Raw genomic sequence first — 21,892 nt, forward strand, 5'->3', positions numbered from 1 at the left:
TGCGCCACCTAGCCACCCCTAAATAACTTTTTTTTAAGTGCAATAAATTATATACTATCTGTATACTAATATAAATCTGTATATGCTATAAATCTGTATAGTACTAAGTCAGCACAGTGTTATGGGGAGCTAGACTTGGAGTCAGGATGATGTGGCTTTGAATACTGCCTCAGACAATTATTCTCTGGTCAACCCTAGGCAAGTCATTTAACATGCCTCAGTTTTCTTGTCCATAAAATGGGGGGATAGGATGCAACAACCTCTACAGACCCTTTTAATTCTAAACCTATTCTTCTCTAAGTGGTGCTGCCATATTCCTCTTCCCTAAAGCTCTGATCAGCATGTATGAGTAGGTGCTCAGCAAGTATTTCTGGTCTTCAAGAAAATATTTGTCACTTTCAAGCAACATCTGGATAACTATTCATTGAGAATATTATGACCTAAGAGGATTCTAGTTCTGATATACGTTAGATGAGAAGATTCTTGGGGTCCTTCCCATCTCTGAGAATCTGTGATTCCATTTCCAAAAGAATCTGACAATTTATTCCTTTATTCATCATGGGGAAATAAAAGCTAACTTCAAACAACAATTTGTTCACAAACTCTTGATGAATATCGATCGACCTTTGACAGATTATAGTAAACCACCATGATGGAAACACACAAGACTTTGTGTTCAAGAGAACTTGGTTCTAATCCCTACCACTAATTAACTGTGAATCTGGGGAAATCATTCAACATCTCTGGGCCTCAGCTTTCTCACTGACAAACTGGAGGAGAATAGATAATCCCCAAGGTCTTTTCCAGCTTTAGAATTCTGATTTAATGACTCCTAGATAACATTATTGACAAAATTCCAAAAGAGGCTATGTGCATATATGTTTATGTATATGAATATATGGATGAATGTGTGTATTTGTGTATATATACATGTATATACACATACACCTGTGTATATGTCTCAGAGGCATGAGGATCAAGGGCAGTTGGGTGGCGTAGTGGATTGAGTGCTGGGCCTGAAGTCCAGCATCAGACACTTATTAGCTATATGACCCTGGGCAAGTCACTTAACCCTGTTGGCCTCAGTTTTCTCATCTAGAAAATGAAAAGGAAATGGCAAACCACTCCAGTATCTTTGCCAAGAAAACCCCAAATGGGGTCACAAAGAGTTGACATGACTGAAACAACTGAACAACAAATAAAGATCCAATGAGATAACATATATAAAGTGCTTTGCAAATCTTAAAGCACTACATTATTATAGTATTATTTTTATTATTACTATTAACATACAATATAATATGATTATATTATACCATTGTCATTTTTATTATTACTATTATAGTTATCTCATTTTATACTCACAACAACTCTGGGTGGCAAGTGTTATCATACACACATATATCTATTTTACATGTATCTATCTATATCTATATCTGTCTATCTATCATATGCCTATCTATCATCTATCTATCTATCATCTATCTATCTATCATCTATCTATCTATCCCAGGACACTTCTTTCCACTAAACTTGGAAAATAGGCTACAAGAAAAGATGAAAGAAGTTTTTTCCTTTCCATACCAGGAAATTGTTCCCATAGAGAATTTTTGGTATCTGTCTTCTTTCACCTCACTTTCCTTAGGGAAAGAATTGTATGTGCCTCCCCCCACCCCCTGCCCAGTGTGAGGAGCAGATGGCCATAAAATCCATGTTCAGCATGAAATGATCCTCCTCTGTGGAAGGACACATCAAAAAGTCTTCATCTTTATGTAACCCATTATGAACTAAGGATCCAAATGAATGAAACAGCAGTTCAGAAAATAGTTCAGGTTCCAGTTTTAGAAAATATATAGGTATAGTTTTAGTTCATTTGTACTGTGTCAGTCCAGAGTATAGTGAGAAAGTTATAAAATTTGGGGAATATAGAAGACTGAGTCAAATGAGCCAGCTTTTGGTTCATCTATACATAATATTCCATTTCCCACCTCCATGCCTTTGCATATGCTATCACCATGTCTAGAATATACTCTCTCCTTAACCTCCCTCAGTATAAAGTTTTAGCCTTTGCCAACCTCCCTAATTGTTAGTGATCTCTACATCTAGAAATTTCTTTATATGTACTTCATATTTATATATGTATACATATTGTATTCTCCCAATAATAATAAAAGCTGATATATATGCTTATACATGCAAAGTATTCTGTATATATGTATGTATGTATGTATGTGTATGTATATATATATATATATATATATATATATATATATATATGGGAACTAGGTGGTACATGTGATGTTTAAAATCTATATTGTGTGATCACCTTAAATTAGAAGCTTTAGCACCAGTCTTTGGGCATTAAACACTTACTAAAGCATACAGATATTCACAAGGAGTTCAGAAAGTTAAGAAAAAAGAAGTCCTACCTAGCCTAGAGTTCCAGCCTGGTTGGGTTCTTCCTCAAGTCGTCCTCTACGAGCCTGCTTTAATCAGGAACTCTCTAGCAAGCTGATTGTGGAAGCTTTTTATGGGTCTGGAACAGAGGTGGTCCTTACACACTGCTTCAAGCCGATTGGTTGCTGTCCTCCAAATCCATTGGTTTTGAAGGTGTTCTCAAGTTGAATTCACAGTCTAACTTCTGAGAACAATACTTTCTTAAGGGATAGCCAGGTGTGATTACAATCCAGTTAACTGGAAGTAGGCTAATCAGCAGTCAATCACTCTCACTTGAGTCAATCAGTCTAGATTAATCTCCAGGTGGGTCTTTGAGTATCTGCTAAATCCCATTATTTCATCACACACAGTTGATAGGATGCTTGCCCAGAGGTCAGGGAGACCTGAATTCAAATTTGGTTTCAGACACTTACTAGCTGTGTGACCCTGGGTAAGTCATTTAACTGCTGTCTGCTTCAGTTTCTTCACCTGTAAAATGGGGATAATAATAATAGTATGAGGATCAAATGAGATAGCATATGTAAAGTTCTTTACAAACCTTAAAGTGCTATAGAAATTCTAGTTATCTTTATTAATATTATTACAATTATTTCATACTCACAATAACATAGGGAGGCAAGTGCTATTATTATCATTATCACCATTTTACAGACAGGAAAACTGAGGTAGATAGAGGTGATATGACTTGCCTAGGCTTCTGGAGCAGGATTTAAACTCACTTCTTCCTAACTCCAAATCCAGCATTCATTCCACTGACTCAATAAGCTCCTTTAGGGCAGAAACAATGTAATTTTTGTTTTTGACCTTGTAACGATTGGAATGACGCCACCTGCTGGAGATTTACTGTAGAAGAGTTCCGCCCATGAAGCAAAGGTCTTTGAGGGCAAGACGAGGAGTCTTTTCTTTGGCATCAGGAAGTGGCACTGGCTAGTGGGAGGAAGAAGGAAGAGATTGGCACTCGGTCTCGGGCTCTTTCCTGAGGACTCCGACGGAGAAGGGAGTTAGAAATGCACTCTCCCTTTAATAGATAGGAATTTAGGCCTTTCTCTCTCTCTTTACCAAATTCTTATTCTCCTTAATAAATGCTTAAAAGTCTAACTCTTGCTAAAGCTTATAATTTATTGGCAACCACTCATTAGATATTTTAGATAGTTTAGCTAGAATTTTAGCCCTTAACAACCTCCCAGCACCCTGAGCAGTGCTATGCATATAGTAGGCACTTTAGGTTTGTCAAATCAAATCAAGCATGTACAATTATGTCCAAGCTAGAAATATTGGCTTAGAACTCTACCTGGAAATTAAAAAAAAAATAAGAATATCATCACATCACTATCTAAAGTTAGCTCTCATGTTAAAATCTGCCTGGAGAAAATCTATAGTGTCACCGTGTGCCACAAATCACAGTTTTTGTATAGGTTCATAATTGTTCCTTAGTGACCCATTGGACAACTTTCAATTTACTTATTTTTTTTTAATGAAGGAGAAAGCTTATACTGTACTGTATTCCAGAATGAATGAATGAATGATCTGACCTAATCCAAAAAGATTGTGAACAAGAGGGCTTGTGATTGTCAAAGTGGGAGAAGTTCTACAGATCTAGACAGGAACACAAAGAGAAATAAAAGGCCAAAATTCAAACTCTAGCTCTGCTACTTTTGCTGTTGTTGTCAATGTCATGGGCAAGTCACTTAATTTTCCTCCGCATCATTTGCCTTATCAGTAAAGTGGTATGTTAGCTTGGCCCCAGGGCTTGAAATGCTCCCCCTCCTCACAGCTACCTGTTAGAATCTCTGGCTTTTTTCAAGATTCAGCTCACATGTCGCCTTCTACAGAAGATCTAATCTAATCCCCCTGTCTTATAGTCTTCCCCTTGAAGGTGAGCCTCCATCTCCTCACTATACATCATTTATCTACCTAATTACTTATGTGTTGTTCCCCCAACTAGATAATAGGGATCGAGGCTCATCTCCATCTATTCTATGTGTACTTCATGTGTTGTCCCCCTGACTGGCCTTTTTTTGTTTTCCCCAGAGTTTAGCATAGTGCCTGGTATATAGTAAATGCCTAATAAATGCTCGTGGGTTGATGGTTGGACTGAGATCTCTTCTAGTTCTAAATCTGTTTTATGAACTAGATCCCTGGGTTGTCGTGTTATTGGTATGTTTGTTTAATTTGGTCAGTTCCCAATTTGGGGAAAAACTTATATTTGGGCTCTGTTTGGGGTTTGGGAAATTGGGATGGTTTTGTTTCTAGTTTCTGTTTCATAGTTCAGCTTGGGTTAAAATCTCTGGACTATTAGTTCATATTTGCAAGTCAACTACACTTGACTCATCAATGTGTAATGAAATGCATTCTGTTCTTTTGTAAATCCCATTTATTTCAACAAACTAAATGTGAAATAAAATGATAGGATTATAAGTATAAAAAATTAGTGACTTCTTTTTTAAAAAAAACATTAATTTTCAATAATGAAATGGGCATCTAGTTTTAAGAATTAGAATCAGGCATGAAAATATGTGAACTAATTAGTTGATGAGCTTTTTAAAAAGACATTTTATATCAATATTACTTCTATCTGGCTCTGTTGTTCTCTGTATCTCTCTCTGTCTGTATCTCTGTCTCTGTCTCTGTCTCTGTCTCTCTCTGTCTCTGTCTCTCTGTTTCTCTGTCTCTCTGTCTGTCTCTTTCTCTCTCTCTCTCTCTCTCTCTCTGTCTCTGTCTCTCTGTCTCTCTGTCTCTGTCTCTGTCTCTCTCTCTCTCTCTCTCTGTCTCTCTGTCTCTCTCTGTCTCTCTCTCTCTCTGCTAAGGTTTCTGCAAATTACCATGGCTTGTTTTTGATTAGTTATATTATGTTATAAATTAGTCCAGATGTTTCTGTTATTCTGTAATTTGTTGAGTTTGAGCTAAAGTCTTTCTAGAGTTACTCCCAGTAATGATTGATTTCAGAGTTAGTGCTATGTTCTGGGTTGGGGCTTTTTAATTGATTTTTAACCCAATAACTATTCCCCTCAGTTAGAGAGATAGCAAGTCTTGGGGTCAGATGCAAGATTGTTTAATTTAACAAGGCTTATTTCAGTAAGGTTATAGCTAGAACGTTTGGGGTTGTCACTGACAAAACATAAATGGATTCATTAAACAAATTATTTAAATTGATTAAAGAAATACAATAGCTACATTTCAGTAAACATGCTAAATCTAAAATTTAATCCAATAATACCCATAAATGTATTATTGGATTATTCCTGTGGAAAGTCCAGAATCTACGTTTTAAAAACTGCATCTTGAAGAAGAAATGAAAGTAAATTCTGTTTTGTTTCAAATAATAAGTAACAGAGATTTTCCTTCTTGATACCTTTGTTTTTCAGGGATTTGTCTTACAACCTGATAAAAGATTTACCCTGTTTCTCTGTTTGCCAAAAGCTTCAGAAAATGTAAGTGTGCAAAAACAAAACAAAAACCCAAACCCTCCAAATAATCTCTAAGTTTAAAAAATCATTTCACAATGTGCTCTCTCTCCCACAGATATACATACACCCATGCACATCCATCTGTTGATTCCGTAGGAAAACATTTCCTACTTCCTCTCCTGGTTTACAAATAGTTAAACTATAAAGATGACGGATTTTTTTTAATGTGTTTTACCTTTTTATTTCCATTTTGTTTTTTAAATAAAGTATTTTATTTATTTTTTTCCCATTACATGTAAAGATAGTTCTCAACTTTTGTTTATACAAGCTTTCCAATTTCAGATTTTTCTCCCTCCCTCCCCCCACCCCTAGACAGCAGGTAATCTGATATAGGTTTTGTATATTTATATATACATATATATGTGTGTGTGTGTGTATGTATATGTATATGTGTGTGTATGTATGTATATTTATATATATATAATAACATTAAACATATTTCTGCATTAGTCATGTTATAAGAGAAAAATCAGAGCAATGAGGAAAAACCTCAAAATAGAATTTTTAAATAGATTATTTTTTGAGGCAATCAGGGTTAAATGACTTGCCCAGGGTCACACAGCTAGTAAGAGTCTGAGGTCAGATTTGAATTCAAGTCCTCCTGACTCCAGGGTCAGCGCTCTATCCACCTGATTGTTTTTTTTTTTTAAACAAACTTGTGGTTTGTTTAGAGAATTTTGTGAATAAAGATATTCACTCTACCATGACAGGCGGGCACCTCATTGCAATTTATAGGCTTAGAGAGTTGCCCAAAGTACTGAGAGGTTTAGTGCCTCCCCTAGGGTCACACAACCAATAAGTGTCACTCGAACCCAGACCTTCTCTCTTCCAAGGATGCCACCATCCGTTCCATCCAATAATTATAGCTAACATGTATATCTTGCTTTAAGGTTCATTTAATATCTCTTTAGACACTACTACATTACCTCCTTTTTATTGTTGGGAAAACTAAGATTGAAAGACTTAGACAGCCAGCTAATGTCAGAGGTAATATCTGAAGCCAGGTCTCTCCTAATTCAGAATCTCACACTCTTTTTTTTTTTTTTTAGTGAAGCAATTGGGGTTAAGTGACTTGCCCAGGGTCACACAGCTAGTAAGTGTTAAGTGTCTGAGGCCAGATTTGAACTCAGGTACTCCTGACTCCAGGGCCGGTGCTCTATCCACTGCGCCATCTAGCTGCCCCGGAATCTCACACTCTTAACCCCAATGTCACTATACCAACATCCAAATATATATCACCCTAAAAGAGTTGCCTGGTACTGTGAGCAGTAGAGAAGGGCATACTGATTTCAATTATGTCACTATAGCTTGAATTTTTTTTTAAGAACTTCAAGAAAATTAGTTATAAGTTATGATCATACCTGGTCTTTTAGTACTAAAACCAATATTACCCAGTTTAATCTTAACCTTCTTCTATAGATTTGGATCCTTATTCAACATATTCCATTTTCAATCAAATCCACCCTCTAAAAATAAAGACAACATTAAGGATGTATGAGTGTGTGTCTCCGTGTGTGTGCATGTGTCTGTGTGTATACACATATATTCTAAATTGCACTCAGCTTAAAAGAATCTCCACAATGGTAGTTGCTAAAATGATTATAGCGTTGGTTACAACAATGGAATAAGTGTATTCTCTTTCTAAGTAACTCTTTGGAAAATACTGATAATATCAACACAATGGAGGGTATTTTGGACTTAGGGTGAAGCTCTGAGTTCAAATCCCATGTCAGACTTCTATTAGGTTGCATGACCATGGACAAATCACTTTGCCTCAGTTCTCTCATCTGTAAAATGGAGATAATAGTTGCTAGCCTTGGGGCAGCTAGGTGTCGCAGTGGTTAGAGCACTGGCCTTGGATTCAGGAGGACCTGAGTTCAAATCCAGCCACAGACACTTGACACTTACTAGCTGTGTGACCCTGGGCAAGTCACTTAACCCTCATTGCCCCACAAAACAAAACAAAAAAACAAAAAACAAAACAGTTGCTAGCCTACCTCATAGAGTTAGAAATGCCTTGTTAGGGGAAGCTAGGTGGCGCAATGGATAGAGCACCAGCCCTGGATTCAGGAGGACCTGAGTTCAAATCCAGCCTCAGACACTTGACACATACTAGCTGTGTGACCCTGGGCAAGTCACTTAACCCCAATTGCCTTACCAAAAAAAAAAAGAAAGAAAGAAAAGAAAAGAAAGAAATGCCTTGTTAGCCTTAAAGAACTATTTAAGTGTGAATTGAAAGGAAGAGTGGAATAGTGCCTAAAGAGCTGGCTAGAGTGAGGGAGACCCATTTCTGATATGTACTGCATGTGTGACCCCACATAACTTACCCTCTCAGTGTCCTAAGCAACTCTCAAAGACTGGAAGTTGCAAAGAAGGTATTGAGCTTCATTGACAGAGGAAGTTCCTCGTGGAGAGCTCCCAACTCCCAAGAAATTACAGATCCAGTGCCCATCCCTGTCCCCATCTCCTCTGTTCATTTAAAAATCAGTCACAATACCTTATGGTCATGCTTCAGATATATTTCTTGGAACCAAAAACTGATAAAAACTTCCCCGATCTTTAAAATGAATAAGACTCTCAACTGTCATTTCAGTATCCTGCGCCATAACGAAATCCGCGAAATTAAAGCAGATACTTTCCGTCAACTGATTATGCTACGTTCACTGTGAGTATGGTGAAGAGGCTCCTTTCCTCATCCATAATAGTTTTCAGCTTTTTTTCATCAATTCCCACCCCCCACACACAAATAATAATTTCTTTTCATATTACACTCATTACTTTTTATGTTACATTCTCATTGTTGGGCTCCCAAGCATATTTTTACTGAAGAAAAATAAAACATTTTTTTTCCTGCTGACAAATTCCAGGAATAAATTTGAAGTTGCGAATTTGTAGTCATAATATCTACTAGTCTAAAGAAGTTAAACATTAACAAGCAAGAAAAAAAGCAAAACTGTTCAGTCTTGGGCAGTATTGTTTATTATGTAGTTGATAATTGGTGGTGATCGGTCAGTATGAGCCACAGCAGGCAAGAAATGGACTGCAAAGGCCCTTCCAGAATTTTCTGCCAACTTGTCTCTGCTCCCCAGCTCCCGTGTCCTACTAGGGAATATTTCTGTGACTCAGTCAACTAACTGTAATTGCGTTCCTCCTGGATTGTTGTTTGTTTTTGCTTTTTGCTAAAACCACAAACGTCTTCATACGTTTAAAAAGCTGCCTTTAATCATAATAGCTTACATTTATATAGTGTTTTACAGATTGCAATAACACATACTATAAGTATAACTGTCTATATTTTATGGACAACAAAAAACAAGTCTCAGAAATTGAAATGTGTCCAAGATCACATGGCTAAAAAAAGGACAGAACCAGTATTAAAACCTAGGAGTTCTCCTTTCAAAACCACATCCTTTCCACTCTGCCATATCTATTTTTAAACAGTTTCTAATATTATTTGTAACACAAGATGCAAAATTCTCTCATACCATATTTACAACTTTCTAAATTCTTGCAACAATGATAATGCTTAAACAGATGCAACATCTCCTGATAGAGATTTGAGGTCAAAATGAGACCTATTTTTTGGACATCACTAATATGGGAATTAGTTTGCTTGACTTTGGATATTTGTTACATAGGTTTTGTTTTGTTTTGTTTTGTTTAATTGGGGAGGTGGTAGAGAGAAAAATAGACCTTTATTAAATTTTTTATTTAATTTTAAACAAACACCGAAAAATGAAGGATAAGTATAGAATAATAAAAACTGACTTTTTTTAAACAAACATTATCAGAACGAGTTTTGTCATGTTCAAGGTGGGTACCTTGAGATTCCAAATAGTTTTTTTCCAATGAGCCTGCCGTTGTTCAAAATGTTTGGACTTGGAGCAGCTAGATGGCACAGTGGATAGAGCACTGGCCCTGGATTCAGGAGTACGAGTTCAAATCCGGCCTCAGACACTTAACACTTACTAGCTGTGTGACCCTGGGCAAGTCGTTTAACCCCAATTGCCTCACTAAAAAACAAAACAAAATGTTTGGACTTACAATTTTAGAATTGCTTTCAAGGAGTCCCCTCCTTCCACTTCTTTATAAAACTGGGTATGGAATATGGGTATGGAATTTTGTGTATAATATCAGATTTCATCAATAGGTTGGTTAGCATTGCTAATTTTTTTTTTTTGCTTTTTTTATTCTTTGCTACTTAAGGGATGGCTTGGGGAAAGGAAGGAGGGATACACTGAGAAATGTAGGTGATATAAAAAACAAAAATATCAATACTTTTTAAAAGAACTGCCTTCTTCAGCTACAAAGCTATTCAGATCCTTAGACTCAGGGATTTTCCTATTAAGACATAAAAGGGGGGCAGCTAGGTGGCGCAGTGGATAGAGCACCGGCCCTGGAGTCAGGAGTACCTGAGTTCAGATCCGGCCTCAGACACTTAACACTTACTAGCTGTGTGACCCTGGGCAAGTCACTTAACCCCAATTGCCTCACTAAAAAAGAAAAAAAAAAGACATAAAAGGGATGATGGGGAGGAAGACCTGTCTGTACAAAAATATACATAGATGTTACTATAATATATGACAATATAATGTAGCATTACTCATAATAGCAAAAAGCTGGATGTAACCAAGTTGTCCAACAGTTGGAGAATAAGTAAAGAAATTGTTGCACATATACATACTACCCACATAGGTGTGTTAATATATATATATATATTCATATGTGTATATACATAAATGTAGGTGTATGTATGTGAATGTATATGTGTATATATTTGTGTAGAGAGGCATGAAGAGATGACAGATAGATAGATATGTACACCATGAATACTGTCTTCCATATGAAAGTGGGCAGGTACAAGACATTGCAAGCACTGAACATTATCACCCCCCCAAAAAAAGAGAAAACACTATATCTTAACAGCCTAGAAAAAAGAGTGAGAGACAAAAGGAAGTCATTCCTTTTATAAAGTAGATTGCGTGGGTGGCTCTTCTTGGTTTAGTGGCCCAACTCTACTTGGATATGGAAGGGAAAGAGACTTGCATCAGGGAGACATACCAAGGGACTATCTGCAATGCCAAGTCTTTTATTACTAAACTTGCACCTATGGCCCATTGGAAAGAACCAAAATAAACATGTCATCAGTGTGCTTTAAGCAAAGTCAATGGGTTTCTCTGATTAAATCCATTACACTAGAATGCATTCACTCCTTACTTTATCCTCTGAGAATCTCTTAGGTTATTTTTTTTTTGGTGGGGCAATGATGGTTAACTGACTTGCCCAGGGTCACACAGCTAGTAAGTGTCAAGTGTCTGAGGCCAGATTTGAACGCAGGTCCTCCTGAATCCAGGGCTGGTGATTTATCCACTGTGCCACCTATCTGCCCCATCTTAGGTTCTTTTAAAGCACAACCCAAGAGTCCTCTCCTATGTGAACCCTTCCCTGATTCCCTCAGTTATTAACCAATTCTCCTGCAAGAAATTAATTTACATTTATTTAATCTATGTTGAATTGCATCATAGAACATAAATTCCCTATTTCATTTTTGTCAGTATCCCCAATACTTGGCATAATGCCCTGAATATTTGGGGAGGGGGAGAAGGGACAAACCTGCAATTTCATTGAAAAAAGGTAACTCTCAGTAATAAAGTTCCCTCTATCAAAGCAGATCTGCACCTGATTTGTGGCTTCTGGTTTTAGAAAGTTGATTAAAAAATTAAATGATTTTCCCAAAGCTACAACAAGCCATGTGGGTCAATGACTTCAAGCAACATCTGTCTGGTTCTGGAGCCTGTCTTGTCTACCCACCTGACACTGCTTCTAACTTGCACATAAATGATTAACAAGATTAATAAATGTTTGTTAGATTGAGTTAATTCTTTTAACCTTTGCTATCTTCCTCTAGTCTCTAATTTATTGGACTCTTACTCTTTACAATCAGAAAAAAAGCTACCACATGAGCAAAAATCAATCAACCCATAAACATTTATTAAGTACCTACTATGTGCCAGTGACTGTGCTCAGGTGTAATTTCACACCTTAATTCTTGGAGAAAACACTGATTAAATGATGAGAAGCGTTTACATATTTATCCTATTCACTTTTTTATAGGGATCTAGCTTGGAACAAAATTGTCACCATTCACTCCAATGCATTCTCCTCTTTGCCTTCTCTGATAAAGCTGTAAGTATTTTATTTCACTTTTTTGTTGTTGTTGCATAGATTGTGGTCATTTGGGGCCCTCTAGTCAGTAAAAATTCTTTTTGTTAAGCTATAACTTGCATTTCAGGCAATCCAATAAGCAGTGCTAGTCACAGTATCAGTCCCTTCCTTCCACACTTTGCACTAATCATCCCTCTCTCCTAGTAGGGCTCTCAGGGAACACATCAGTCCTTTGAAAGGATAATTAACAAATGCTAAGTAGAGAAGGATGGGTTTTCAAGGCAATCTCAAAAATCAAGATTGTTGGAATGAAATGAAATTAACATCCTATTAATTTCTGAAGTGCTTAAATTCCATTCCATGTTGTTGAGTAGAAAAAACGAGAATTCTTACCTTCACTCCATTTTTCCTCCTTCCCCCCACCCCACAATCTCCCTTCTATCCTTACTACTTTGCAAGTAGGGATCGGTTCATTCTTTGTATTTGCATCACCAACACCTAACACAGTACTTGCTATCATCTCATAAGAGGAAGGCAGAGAAGAAAAGTAGAATGAGAACAATTCTGTGTCCTTTTCTCCTTCTCTATTACCATCACAGTCCTGGGCAGTACTCATCTCCAACTTAAATATACAGATCCCCACCACCTTGTCTGTACTTACAAGGCAAAGGAAAATGAATGTAGAACTTGCTCCTTGGATGGAGTTGAGACTGTTTTCTTTTGCAATTCTAATTTTAAGTGGAAAGGTCATTGGGAACTGAAGCCTAAATGCTTATATTTAGTGTTGTATACATTAAAGTATTTGGGTATAATATAGAAAAAGGTTCCTCAAACAGTTTCCAATTAAATGGGACCCCTCTTTGGGAGATTTTTATTGGGAAGGATAATAATCTTTAAGTCGTTTTTTTAACATAAACTTTCTAAGCAAGTAGAGACTAAAAAAGCTCATTTCTGTTTGATGTTATGCAGGGATCTATCGTCCAACCTTCTGTCGTCTTTTCCTGTGACTGGGTTACATGGTTTAACTCACTTAAAATTAACAGGAAATCATGCTTTGCAGAGTCTGATATCATCTGAAAACTTTCCAGAACTCAAGTGAGTTTGTCATTAAAACTAATAAGATGCATTTGTGTTCATGTGAAATAATAGATGTATAAGAGCAGTTCTCAAAATTCATGAGGTCATGGAATCTTTCAGAAATGTATTTTGTATCCTGAATGGGCTGTTGGGACAGGAAAGAGAAATGATAGAGCATCTTCCTACAGGTCTTATAGAATCCAAAGGGCTCCATGGAACTCTAGCTAGATCACGTAAATAAAGAATAATGACTTCACAAATTTGGGGGCAAACATTTACAATTTTACAATTCAATTAGGTTTTCCTTTGCAAAGGGGATTGGGGGGCAGCTAGGTGGTGCAGTGGATAGGGCACTGGCCCTGGAGTCAGGAAGACCTGAGTTCAAATTTGGCCTCAGACACTTGACACTTACTAGCTGTGTGACCCTGGGCAAGTCACTTAACCCCAATTGCCTCACCAAAAAAAAAGAAAAAAAGAAACCTAGCCTGTTAGGTCCTTGCCTCAAAAAGGATTGTGGTGGCAAGCTATATCCATGATTTCATCAATGTGTAGAGAGTCTCTCCACTGATTCTGACTAGTGGCTCATCTCTAATTTATAGTAGTAGAGGTTTTCCTGAAACAATGAGAAATTAAATGACTTGTTATGAACACACAACCTATATGTGCCAGAAGTACAACTTTGACAGTAGGTCGTTCTAACTCCAAGATCTTTCTCCCCATGATATTCCTTCAACCCATTGTACCAGGCTTGCTTATCTCTGTTAACGACTTTTTAAAATTATGTAATAATGAACGAAAAAGGAAATGCTCTTCAAAATGTAGCATACTGAATGATAATAAAGAAATCACCTGAGAATGCTTTATTTTATTATTTCTGGGGAGTCAGAGAGGTAATCAGGGTTAAGTGACCTGTCCGGGGTCATGCAGCTGGTAAGCGTCTGAGATTTGAACTCAGGTCCTTCTGATTTTCAGAGCTGGTGCTCTAACCACTGTTCCACCTAGCTGCTCCCTGAGAGTGCTTTAAGGGGGGGGGAAATCATTATATGTTTCCTTAGGTGTGATGGGCTTTTTTTTCTTCTGTTCTTTCTTCCACAGACTGATGGAAATGCCTTATGCTTACCAATGCTGTGCATTTGGGGCTTGTGAAAACCTCCACAAAGTTTCTAATCAGTGGAATAAAGGTGACAACAGTAGTGTTGATGAATTTCACAAGAAAGATGTTGGAATGTTGCATTTCCAAGGTAAGGGCAGCTACCTTCCCACCCTCAGAACAGCAAGAACAAAAAGAATTTTGAAAATTTGCCTAGTCTACCTCCTTATCACCCCCCAGGTCCATACCTAAACTGGACCATTTTTTTTAATGCCTTGGAAATCTATTCTAATATTTACTCCTTGCTGTAGGGGAATTCTTCACATTTAGCTTAAATCCCTCTGGCTAAAAAGTTGCTTTGTCTTCAGTGCAGATTACAAAGAAACTTCTCATAAAAGATTTCCACAGACATTAAAATGACCCTAACCAGGTGGATTCTGTTTACCTTACCTCTCTCAAACATGCTTTCATCATTTGTTTTGACCGTCTGTCTCCTACAGACAGGGCTAGCCGAGGAAAGATTTCTGATGTCTCAATAGTACCACAGAAATTTACCATCTCCATTTCTAAATCAGCTGATTAAAAAACAACCCACCTCCACTCTCCTATCCAAACATGAACAGCAGGAAATGAGATAATGTCTGTAATGGGACTTGGTGTTCCTTGATGAAAGACATTAATTAAATTGAAAGCAGTGCACCTCACACCATACCTGTGGTAACTGAGAGAAGCTATAGGCACCAACTACTTTCCCTTCCAGCTATAGACTTGCAAGTTAGTACAAACTCAAAAATTACTGGTTTTTACATTTCAAAGCCTTTAATATATTATTTCTGATTCACAACCAGTCTATAGAATTTAGTCTGTCTGTAGGTGATTGGAGTATTTGTTCCTACACTTATTATACCATTTTAATCCTAAAATATGGATTCCCTTTTTTCTCACGAGGGTTATCATTTGGAAAGAGTCATCTAATTTTTAATGAATCCAACCCCAAAAATTTCAAAGCTCATTTCTGTTCTATTAAAAGTACTGGTCCTGGTTCAGCTAGGTGGTGCAGTGGATAAAGCACTGGCCTTGGATTCAGGAGGACCTGAGTTCAAATCCAGCCTCAGACACTTGACATTTAACTAGCTGTGTGACCCTGGGCAAGTCACTTAACCCTCATTGCCCTGCAAAAAACAAACAAACAAACAAAAGTACTGGTCCACTCTGAATGTCTAATTTTGTGGTTGTCTATAAACCCAAGCACCAAAAATTTAAATAGTTTGCAGGGTACATTTAACTCAGCATAATCCTACTACCCAAATATGTGTCTCTAGCTACATCTGAAATTGTGTGATCATTTCTGGGCACAAAATTTTAGGAAGAACATTGAAAAACTGGGGAGCCCTTGAGATCATACCAGCTCAGAAACAGCTGAAGGAACTAGGTATGTTAAGCCTAGAGAAAAGAAGATTTGTGTAGAAGGGATGATAACTATCTTCAGGAATTATCATGTACAAGGGATTAAATGAGTTCCGCTTGGCATGATCCAAAAGGACAGAGCTAGGAACTATGGGTGAAAATTGCAATGAGGTAGATTAAGTATTTTTCATTACAAAGACAAAGAACATTAAAAGACTGAAGAGCTTTCCTCTGAGACTAGCTCCAATTTACCCTGTATATGTCTCCCCCATTAGACTGTGAGCATCTTAAAGGAAAGAGCTGTTTTTGCCTTTCTTTGTCCCCTTCAGAACTTAGCAGAATGCCTGGCACTTGATAAATATTTGTTAACTGTTCATTCAATTCAATAAGCATTTATTCAATGAGTGTCTCCTATGTTTAAAGCGTTTTACCAGCCATTGGGGAATATAAAGGCAAAAATAAAAAGCAGTCTCTATCTTCAAGGAGCGTACATCCTAATGGAGGACATAGCATAAAATATATAAGGAAATTCAATATAATTGAGGAGGGAAAGAACAACAATAAGAAGAATCAAGAAAGTTATTAATAATAATAGCTAAAATGTATATAGCATCTAATATGTGCCAGGCACTATGCTAAGCACTTTATAATTATCTCATTTGATCCTCACAACAACCATGGGAGATACTGCTATTATTATCCCCATGTTACAATTGAAGAAACTGAGGCAAACAGAGGTTAAGTGACTTACCCAGAGTCACACAGCTAGTAAGTGACTAAGACCCATTTTGAACTCAGGTCTTCCCAGTTCCAGACCTAGCATTCTATCTACTGTACCACCTAGCTATATTACATAGGCTACCTTTTAGGCAGACAGAGGTTAGGTGACTTGCCCAAGGTGACACAGCTAGGAAGTATCTAAGACTGGATTTGAAGTTGAGTTTTCCTGACTTGAGGTTCAGTGCTGCCCAGCTGTCATGCTATAGCAGAAAAAGAAAATTTGATTTAGGGACAGGGAGACCTGGATTTGGATCACAACTCAGACATTTACTTGTTGAGTGACACCCTAGGCAAGTCACTTGATTTCTCTGAGCCTGTTTCGTCAGCTGTAAAATGAGAGGTTAGATTCAATGACCTTTTAAGGCCTATACTAGCTCTAAATCTATGATCCTATGAAGTCAAGACTAGAGATGAAAGAGAGAGAGAAGGAAGAAAAAAGAAAGAAAGAAAAAGAGAGAAGGAAGAAAGAAAGAAAGAAAAGAAGGGAAGGAAGGAAGGAAGGAAGGAAGGAAGGAAGGAAGGAAGGAAGGAAGGAAGGAAGGAAGGAAGGAAGGAAGGAAGGAAGGAAGGAAGGAAGGAAGGAAGGAAAGAAATTTGCCCTTCTGGTCTCTTACCACTGACATAAAATCCAATACTAAATAATTTCATTTGTATGTATGACTTAAAATAAAGTGCTTTTAAAAATAAACTAGAATACAAATAGAGGCAGATAGGTGGCAGTTGGATAGAAAGCTAGACCTAGAGTGAGGAAAACCTCAGTTCAAGCCCTTCCTGAGATATTTACTGAGCAATTCACTTAATGTTGTCCACCTCAGTTTCTTTATCTTTAAAATGGGGATAATAATAGCACTTACCTCCCTGGGTTGTCATGAGGATAAAATGACATAATATTTGTGAAATGATTAGATTTCTAGAAGGGGTGGGAAAAGAGTGAATCATAGGAATCATGCCTCACTTTCTCATGATCTTGTCCCCAAAAGAAGGGACTGCTCAACTAAACTCTCAGGGACTTTTCACCCACACAGATGAACGTGATTTAGAAGATTTCCTACTTGACTTTGAAGAAGACAACAAAGTCCATCATTTAGTACAGTGTTCACCACCTCCAGGTAAGAAATTTATAGGAACATAACCCTGAAACAGATTCTGTAGATTAAAAACCACAGTTGGTCCCCCAAATTAACTTCAGAACTTCTACTTTGGAATTTGATCCTACAAGGTCACACTGTGGAATCCAATGACATTTGGGGGTTAACTTGTTGGAGAAGCAAAATCCAATGAGTCTCATCAATATTCCTCTTCTCCAACTCCATTTCTGTATTCAAATTGGAGGCATCTATCCCCCAGTGCTGTTTCATTCAAGGAGATGATTTTTTACATATGGACATTTTTTTATTAAATAGTAGGGTGTCTTGGGGCAGCTAGGTGGCACAGTAGATAAAGAACCAGCCCTGAATTCAGGAGGACCTGAGTTCAAATCTGACCTCAGACACTTGACACTTACTAGCTGTGTGACCCTGCGCAAGTCACTTAACCCTCAAAAAAAGAAGTATGCTTCAATTTGTATTGAGAGCCCATTGGTTCTCCCTCTGGAGGAGAATAGCACTTTTATCATGGGCTCTTGGGAATCTTGGATCATTTTCTTAATCAGTGCCAAGTCTTTCACAGTTGATCATCTTTACTGTATTGCTATCACTGTGTACAATGTGTTCCCGATTCTGTTCACTTGAATTTGCCTCAGTTCAACGATAAAACTTCTTGAAGACAGAGGTGTGGATGAAGAAGTAACTGGACAAGGATTCTGGGGATCTGTATTTTAGTCCTCACTTTTTAGCACTGACTTACCATCTGATTCTATACAATATCATGTGCATAGATGACTCGAAATCTCCAATTTATCTACTTTTTTCAATCTCTCTTTTGCCATTTCAGGGCCCTTCAAACCATGTGAACATCTATTTGGTAGCTGGTTAATCAGAATCGGAGTGTGGACCATTGCGTTTTTGGCTTTCGTTTGTAATGCTCTGGTGACCTCAACAATCTTCAGATCTCTGCTGTATATTTCCTCTATAAAACTTTTAATTGGATTGATAGCAGTGGTAAACACCCTTATGGGTGTCTCCAGTGGTGTCTTGGCTAGTGTCGATGCATTAACTTTTGGCAGCTTTGCTCAATATGGTGCCTGGTGGGAGAATGGGATAGGTTGCCAAATCACTGGGTTTATGTCCATTTTTGCTTCAGAGACGTCTGTTTTCTTACTTACCCTGGCAGCCCTTGAACGTGGGTTCTCTGTAAAATGTTCTGCAAAATTTGAAACCAAAGCATCTTTTTCCAGTCTGAAAGCAATGGTTCTGCTTTGCTTTCTGTTGGCCCTGACCATCGCTACAGTCCCCCTGCTCAGTGGCAGTGAATATAACGTGTCTCCCCTATGCGTGCCCCTGCCTTTTGGTGAACCCAGTACCACCAGTTACATGGTAGCTTTGGTCTTGCTGAACTCCCTTTGTTTCCTTGTGATGACCATCACCTATACTAAGCTCTACTGCAGTTTGGAAAAGGGAGAACTAGAAAATATTTGGGACTGTGCAATGGTGAAGCACGTGGCTCTATTACTCTTCACCAACTGCATCCTTTATTGTCCTGTGGCTTTCTTGTCCTTTTCCTCTCTGCTAAACCTCACATTCATCAGTCCTGAAGTCATTAAGTTTATTCTCTTGGTGATTGTCCCACTCCCTGCTTGTCTCAATCCCCTTCTCTACATTCTCTTCAATCCAAATTTTAAGGAAGACATGGGAAACTTTCGAAAGAAAACATTCTTGTGGAAAAGATCAAAACACCCAAGTCTGATCTCTATCAACTCGGAAGATGTGGAGAAAAGGTCTTGTGATTCAACTCAAGCTTTGGTCACCTTTGCTAGTGGCAGCAGCTCTTATGACCTAACATCTTGTTCAAAAGGGCCACCATCTTATCCAATGACAGAAAGTCGTCGTCTCTCATCTGTGACATTTGTTCCTTGTCTCTAATGTGAGTTGCAAGACATAAAGAGAAAATGTTTACAAAATTTGCAAACCCTAGAAGGGAAGATGGGTGGGTATAGTTGGTGGAACAGTATATACTGTTCTTGATAACTGTTCCATGCATCTAAGAAGTGGTATCAAGAAAAAGTTGAACCAGACCCTTGATTTAAAAAAAAACAAAAAACCCTCAACCAGTGTGGAAAACTGTAAACTCACTGACATTTGGGATCAAAAAGAAACCTGAAGGCATCTTAGTGCCAATTTGGTTGTTTTTAATCAACCATTGATTTTTTTGTTTTACCAGTAGACAACAAATAGAAGAATTAAATGTTCTTCAAAGATTCTCCATAATTTTAATCTACTTCTCCCTAAACTCATCCACAAAGAGTTTTAAAAGAAGACAATACCCACAAAGTGGGTTCCATAAGGCCTAAAATTCTTTAAGGGGTGGTTGAAGTGAGTTGGAGAAAGGAAGTCAAAAATCATCTTTCTAAGCATAAGACATGACAAAGAGTATTCTGATTCTCTGGATTTATGCATAGCGAGTTCTGTTTTCTTTCCACTTTTCCTATCTATAACAGGCTTCTTTCAGATCACTAGTCCACTTGACCTCAGAGAGGAGGATGCTATTAGCATGCTCATTTTGGGAGGGTATTTTATACATTGTTCTAGTTGCCATGTCAGGCACTAGTATCTGGCCTAAAAGCCCATTCATCCTCCAGTATGATAGATTTCTAAGGCTAAATGAACTCGAATTATTATCAAGAAAATAAGGGAAAGATGATTTCTCACTGACCTCATTCATGTTTAACTTCCTTGTGTCCAAATCTGGGGTTTCAGGATCAAAGTTCATTGCCGGCAATGGACATCCATAGAAATGACAACAAATGGATTTGGGGGGCTTGGGGTGGGAGGATGCTTTTTGCTAAAGAATAGAGAAATAAGGTAATTTGAGTTCATGGGCATGTTGGAAAGGTGATCTACTGTAGCAGAGAGACATATTAAATCAGTCTACGTGAGAATCTCAAGCCTACTAACTAAAAGCTATGGCAATAAGACAACATGAAGCTAGAGAATGAGTCCTGACACCCCTTTGGCTCCATGGATATATTATCCTTCTTTACTTAGCTTGATTTTTAGCTGCATTCCATCTGGGCTGCACTGCTTGATGTCAGTGGTATTCCTTCTCCACTTTTCCATATTTAATACATGTGCAAAATGTTTTGAGAAGCAAAATAATAAAGCATGGGAAGTCAAAAGATTAATTCATAGCTTCTTTTATCAGAATGTTATTAGTCCACCAGGCATCCAAAACAAATAGCTGTTGGGTGGGTTTATTTTTATAAGCATGTTTGAAATATTTTGATCAGATGTTTTAATTTGGAATTGAAAAAATACATTTATGAGATTTTTTAATAAGATTTGTAAATATAGAACTGTATTTATTATTACAATATGATACAATAATCATAAGGGACACAACGGTAAACCATGTACAGTTGCAGCCTACTACTTAGAAATTACATTTCCTGCCCAATTATGCTCCTAAATTTATTATATGTATGTAATATATGTAAATGTGTAGTGCCTGTAAATAGGTTGCATACTTGCTTTTCTATTGGTATAAGAAATAAAAGGAATTTGTAATAAAATCTGAGACTGAAAGCCAAGAGCATTTCAGCTTTATCATGGACCACAAAAGCAGATGTACAGTCTCTTATTTATTGGTGTTTAAGTGTGGTTGCTATGAACAGTGTTATCTCACATCAAGCCAACTGGAAACTGGAAACCCCAGTGTTATGGGTATTTAGGACATAACTTGTGAAATAAGTTTTTCACAGAACCAAATTGAAATATCTTTGCCATCTCTTAGAATATTGCTGCTGCTGCCGCTGCTGTTGTTATTGATGTTATTATTGTTTAATTATGGTTCATAAATCACTCTATCATTAGGTTACTGAAGGTCATCATAGTAGGCCATGGTTGCGTTTTTGTAGCCAGGACCTTCCAGGGTCCTAAGATGCTTTAACAATGGGGGAGGGGGTGTGTGTGGAAAAAGACCCACAATTAAAAACACAAGACTAAATGACAAATAAGACTATTAAAGACTCAACATGTTCCGCCAAAGTACTTCTGCAAATTCTTCCTTTCAAGCAGTTTCATTATGTGACCATGGTAAGGCCAAAGCATGAGGGCACAGGAGGAAAAAACCCCACACTGTTCTCTTTCAAACTCCTGTCAGCCAAGAAATCAAAGGATCTAATGGTCTCCCAGAAGCCAACAAGTCAGAAATCCCTGAGGACCTAGGCTTCATTTATCAAGCCCACACAAGCTAACCCATGTAGGCCACTAGCCAAAAAAATAAAATAAAATAAAAAATCCCTCAGCAGTGATTCCTCTTCTGCTGCTCAGTAGGGATCGACATAATAAAACAG

The 21,892-nt window shown here is 37.6% G+C and overlaps 1 protein-coding gene across 1 annotated transcript in view; it reads left to right on the forward strand.

Annotated features, from left to right (window-relative positions):
- LGR5 (leucine rich repeat containing G protein-coupled receptor 5) overlaps positions 1-21,130 on the forward strand; it is a 201,858-nt gene extending 180,728 nt beyond the window's left edge. Inside the window, exons 12-18 of the mRNA XM_043967129.1 lie at positions 5,823-5,888; positions 8,518-8,589; positions 12,039-12,110; positions 13,059-13,184; positions 14,262-14,407; positions 17,469-17,552; positions 18,376-21,130. Coding sequence (XP_043823064.1) covers positions 5,823-5,888; positions 8,518-8,589; positions 12,039-12,110; positions 13,059-13,184; positions 14,262-14,407; positions 17,469-17,552; positions 18,376-19,463 — 1,654 coding nt within the window. The 3' untranslated portion in view covers positions 19,464-21,130. The remainder of the gene's footprint in view (positions 1-5,822; positions 5,889-8,517; positions 8,590-12,038; positions 12,111-13,058; positions 13,185-14,261; positions 14,408-17,468; positions 17,553-18,375) is intronic.
- The last annotated feature ends 762 nt before the right edge of the window (positions 21,131-21,892 follow it).

The sequence above is a fragment of the Dromiciops gliroides genome, chromosome 5 (assembly GCF_019393635.1).
Source record: "Dromiciops gliroides isolate mDroGli1 chromosome 5, mDroGli1.pri, whole genome shotgun sequence".
Taxonomy (NCBI): domain Eukaryota; kingdom Metazoa; phylum Chordata; class Mammalia; order Microbiotheria; family Microbiotheriidae; genus Dromiciops; species Dromiciops gliroides.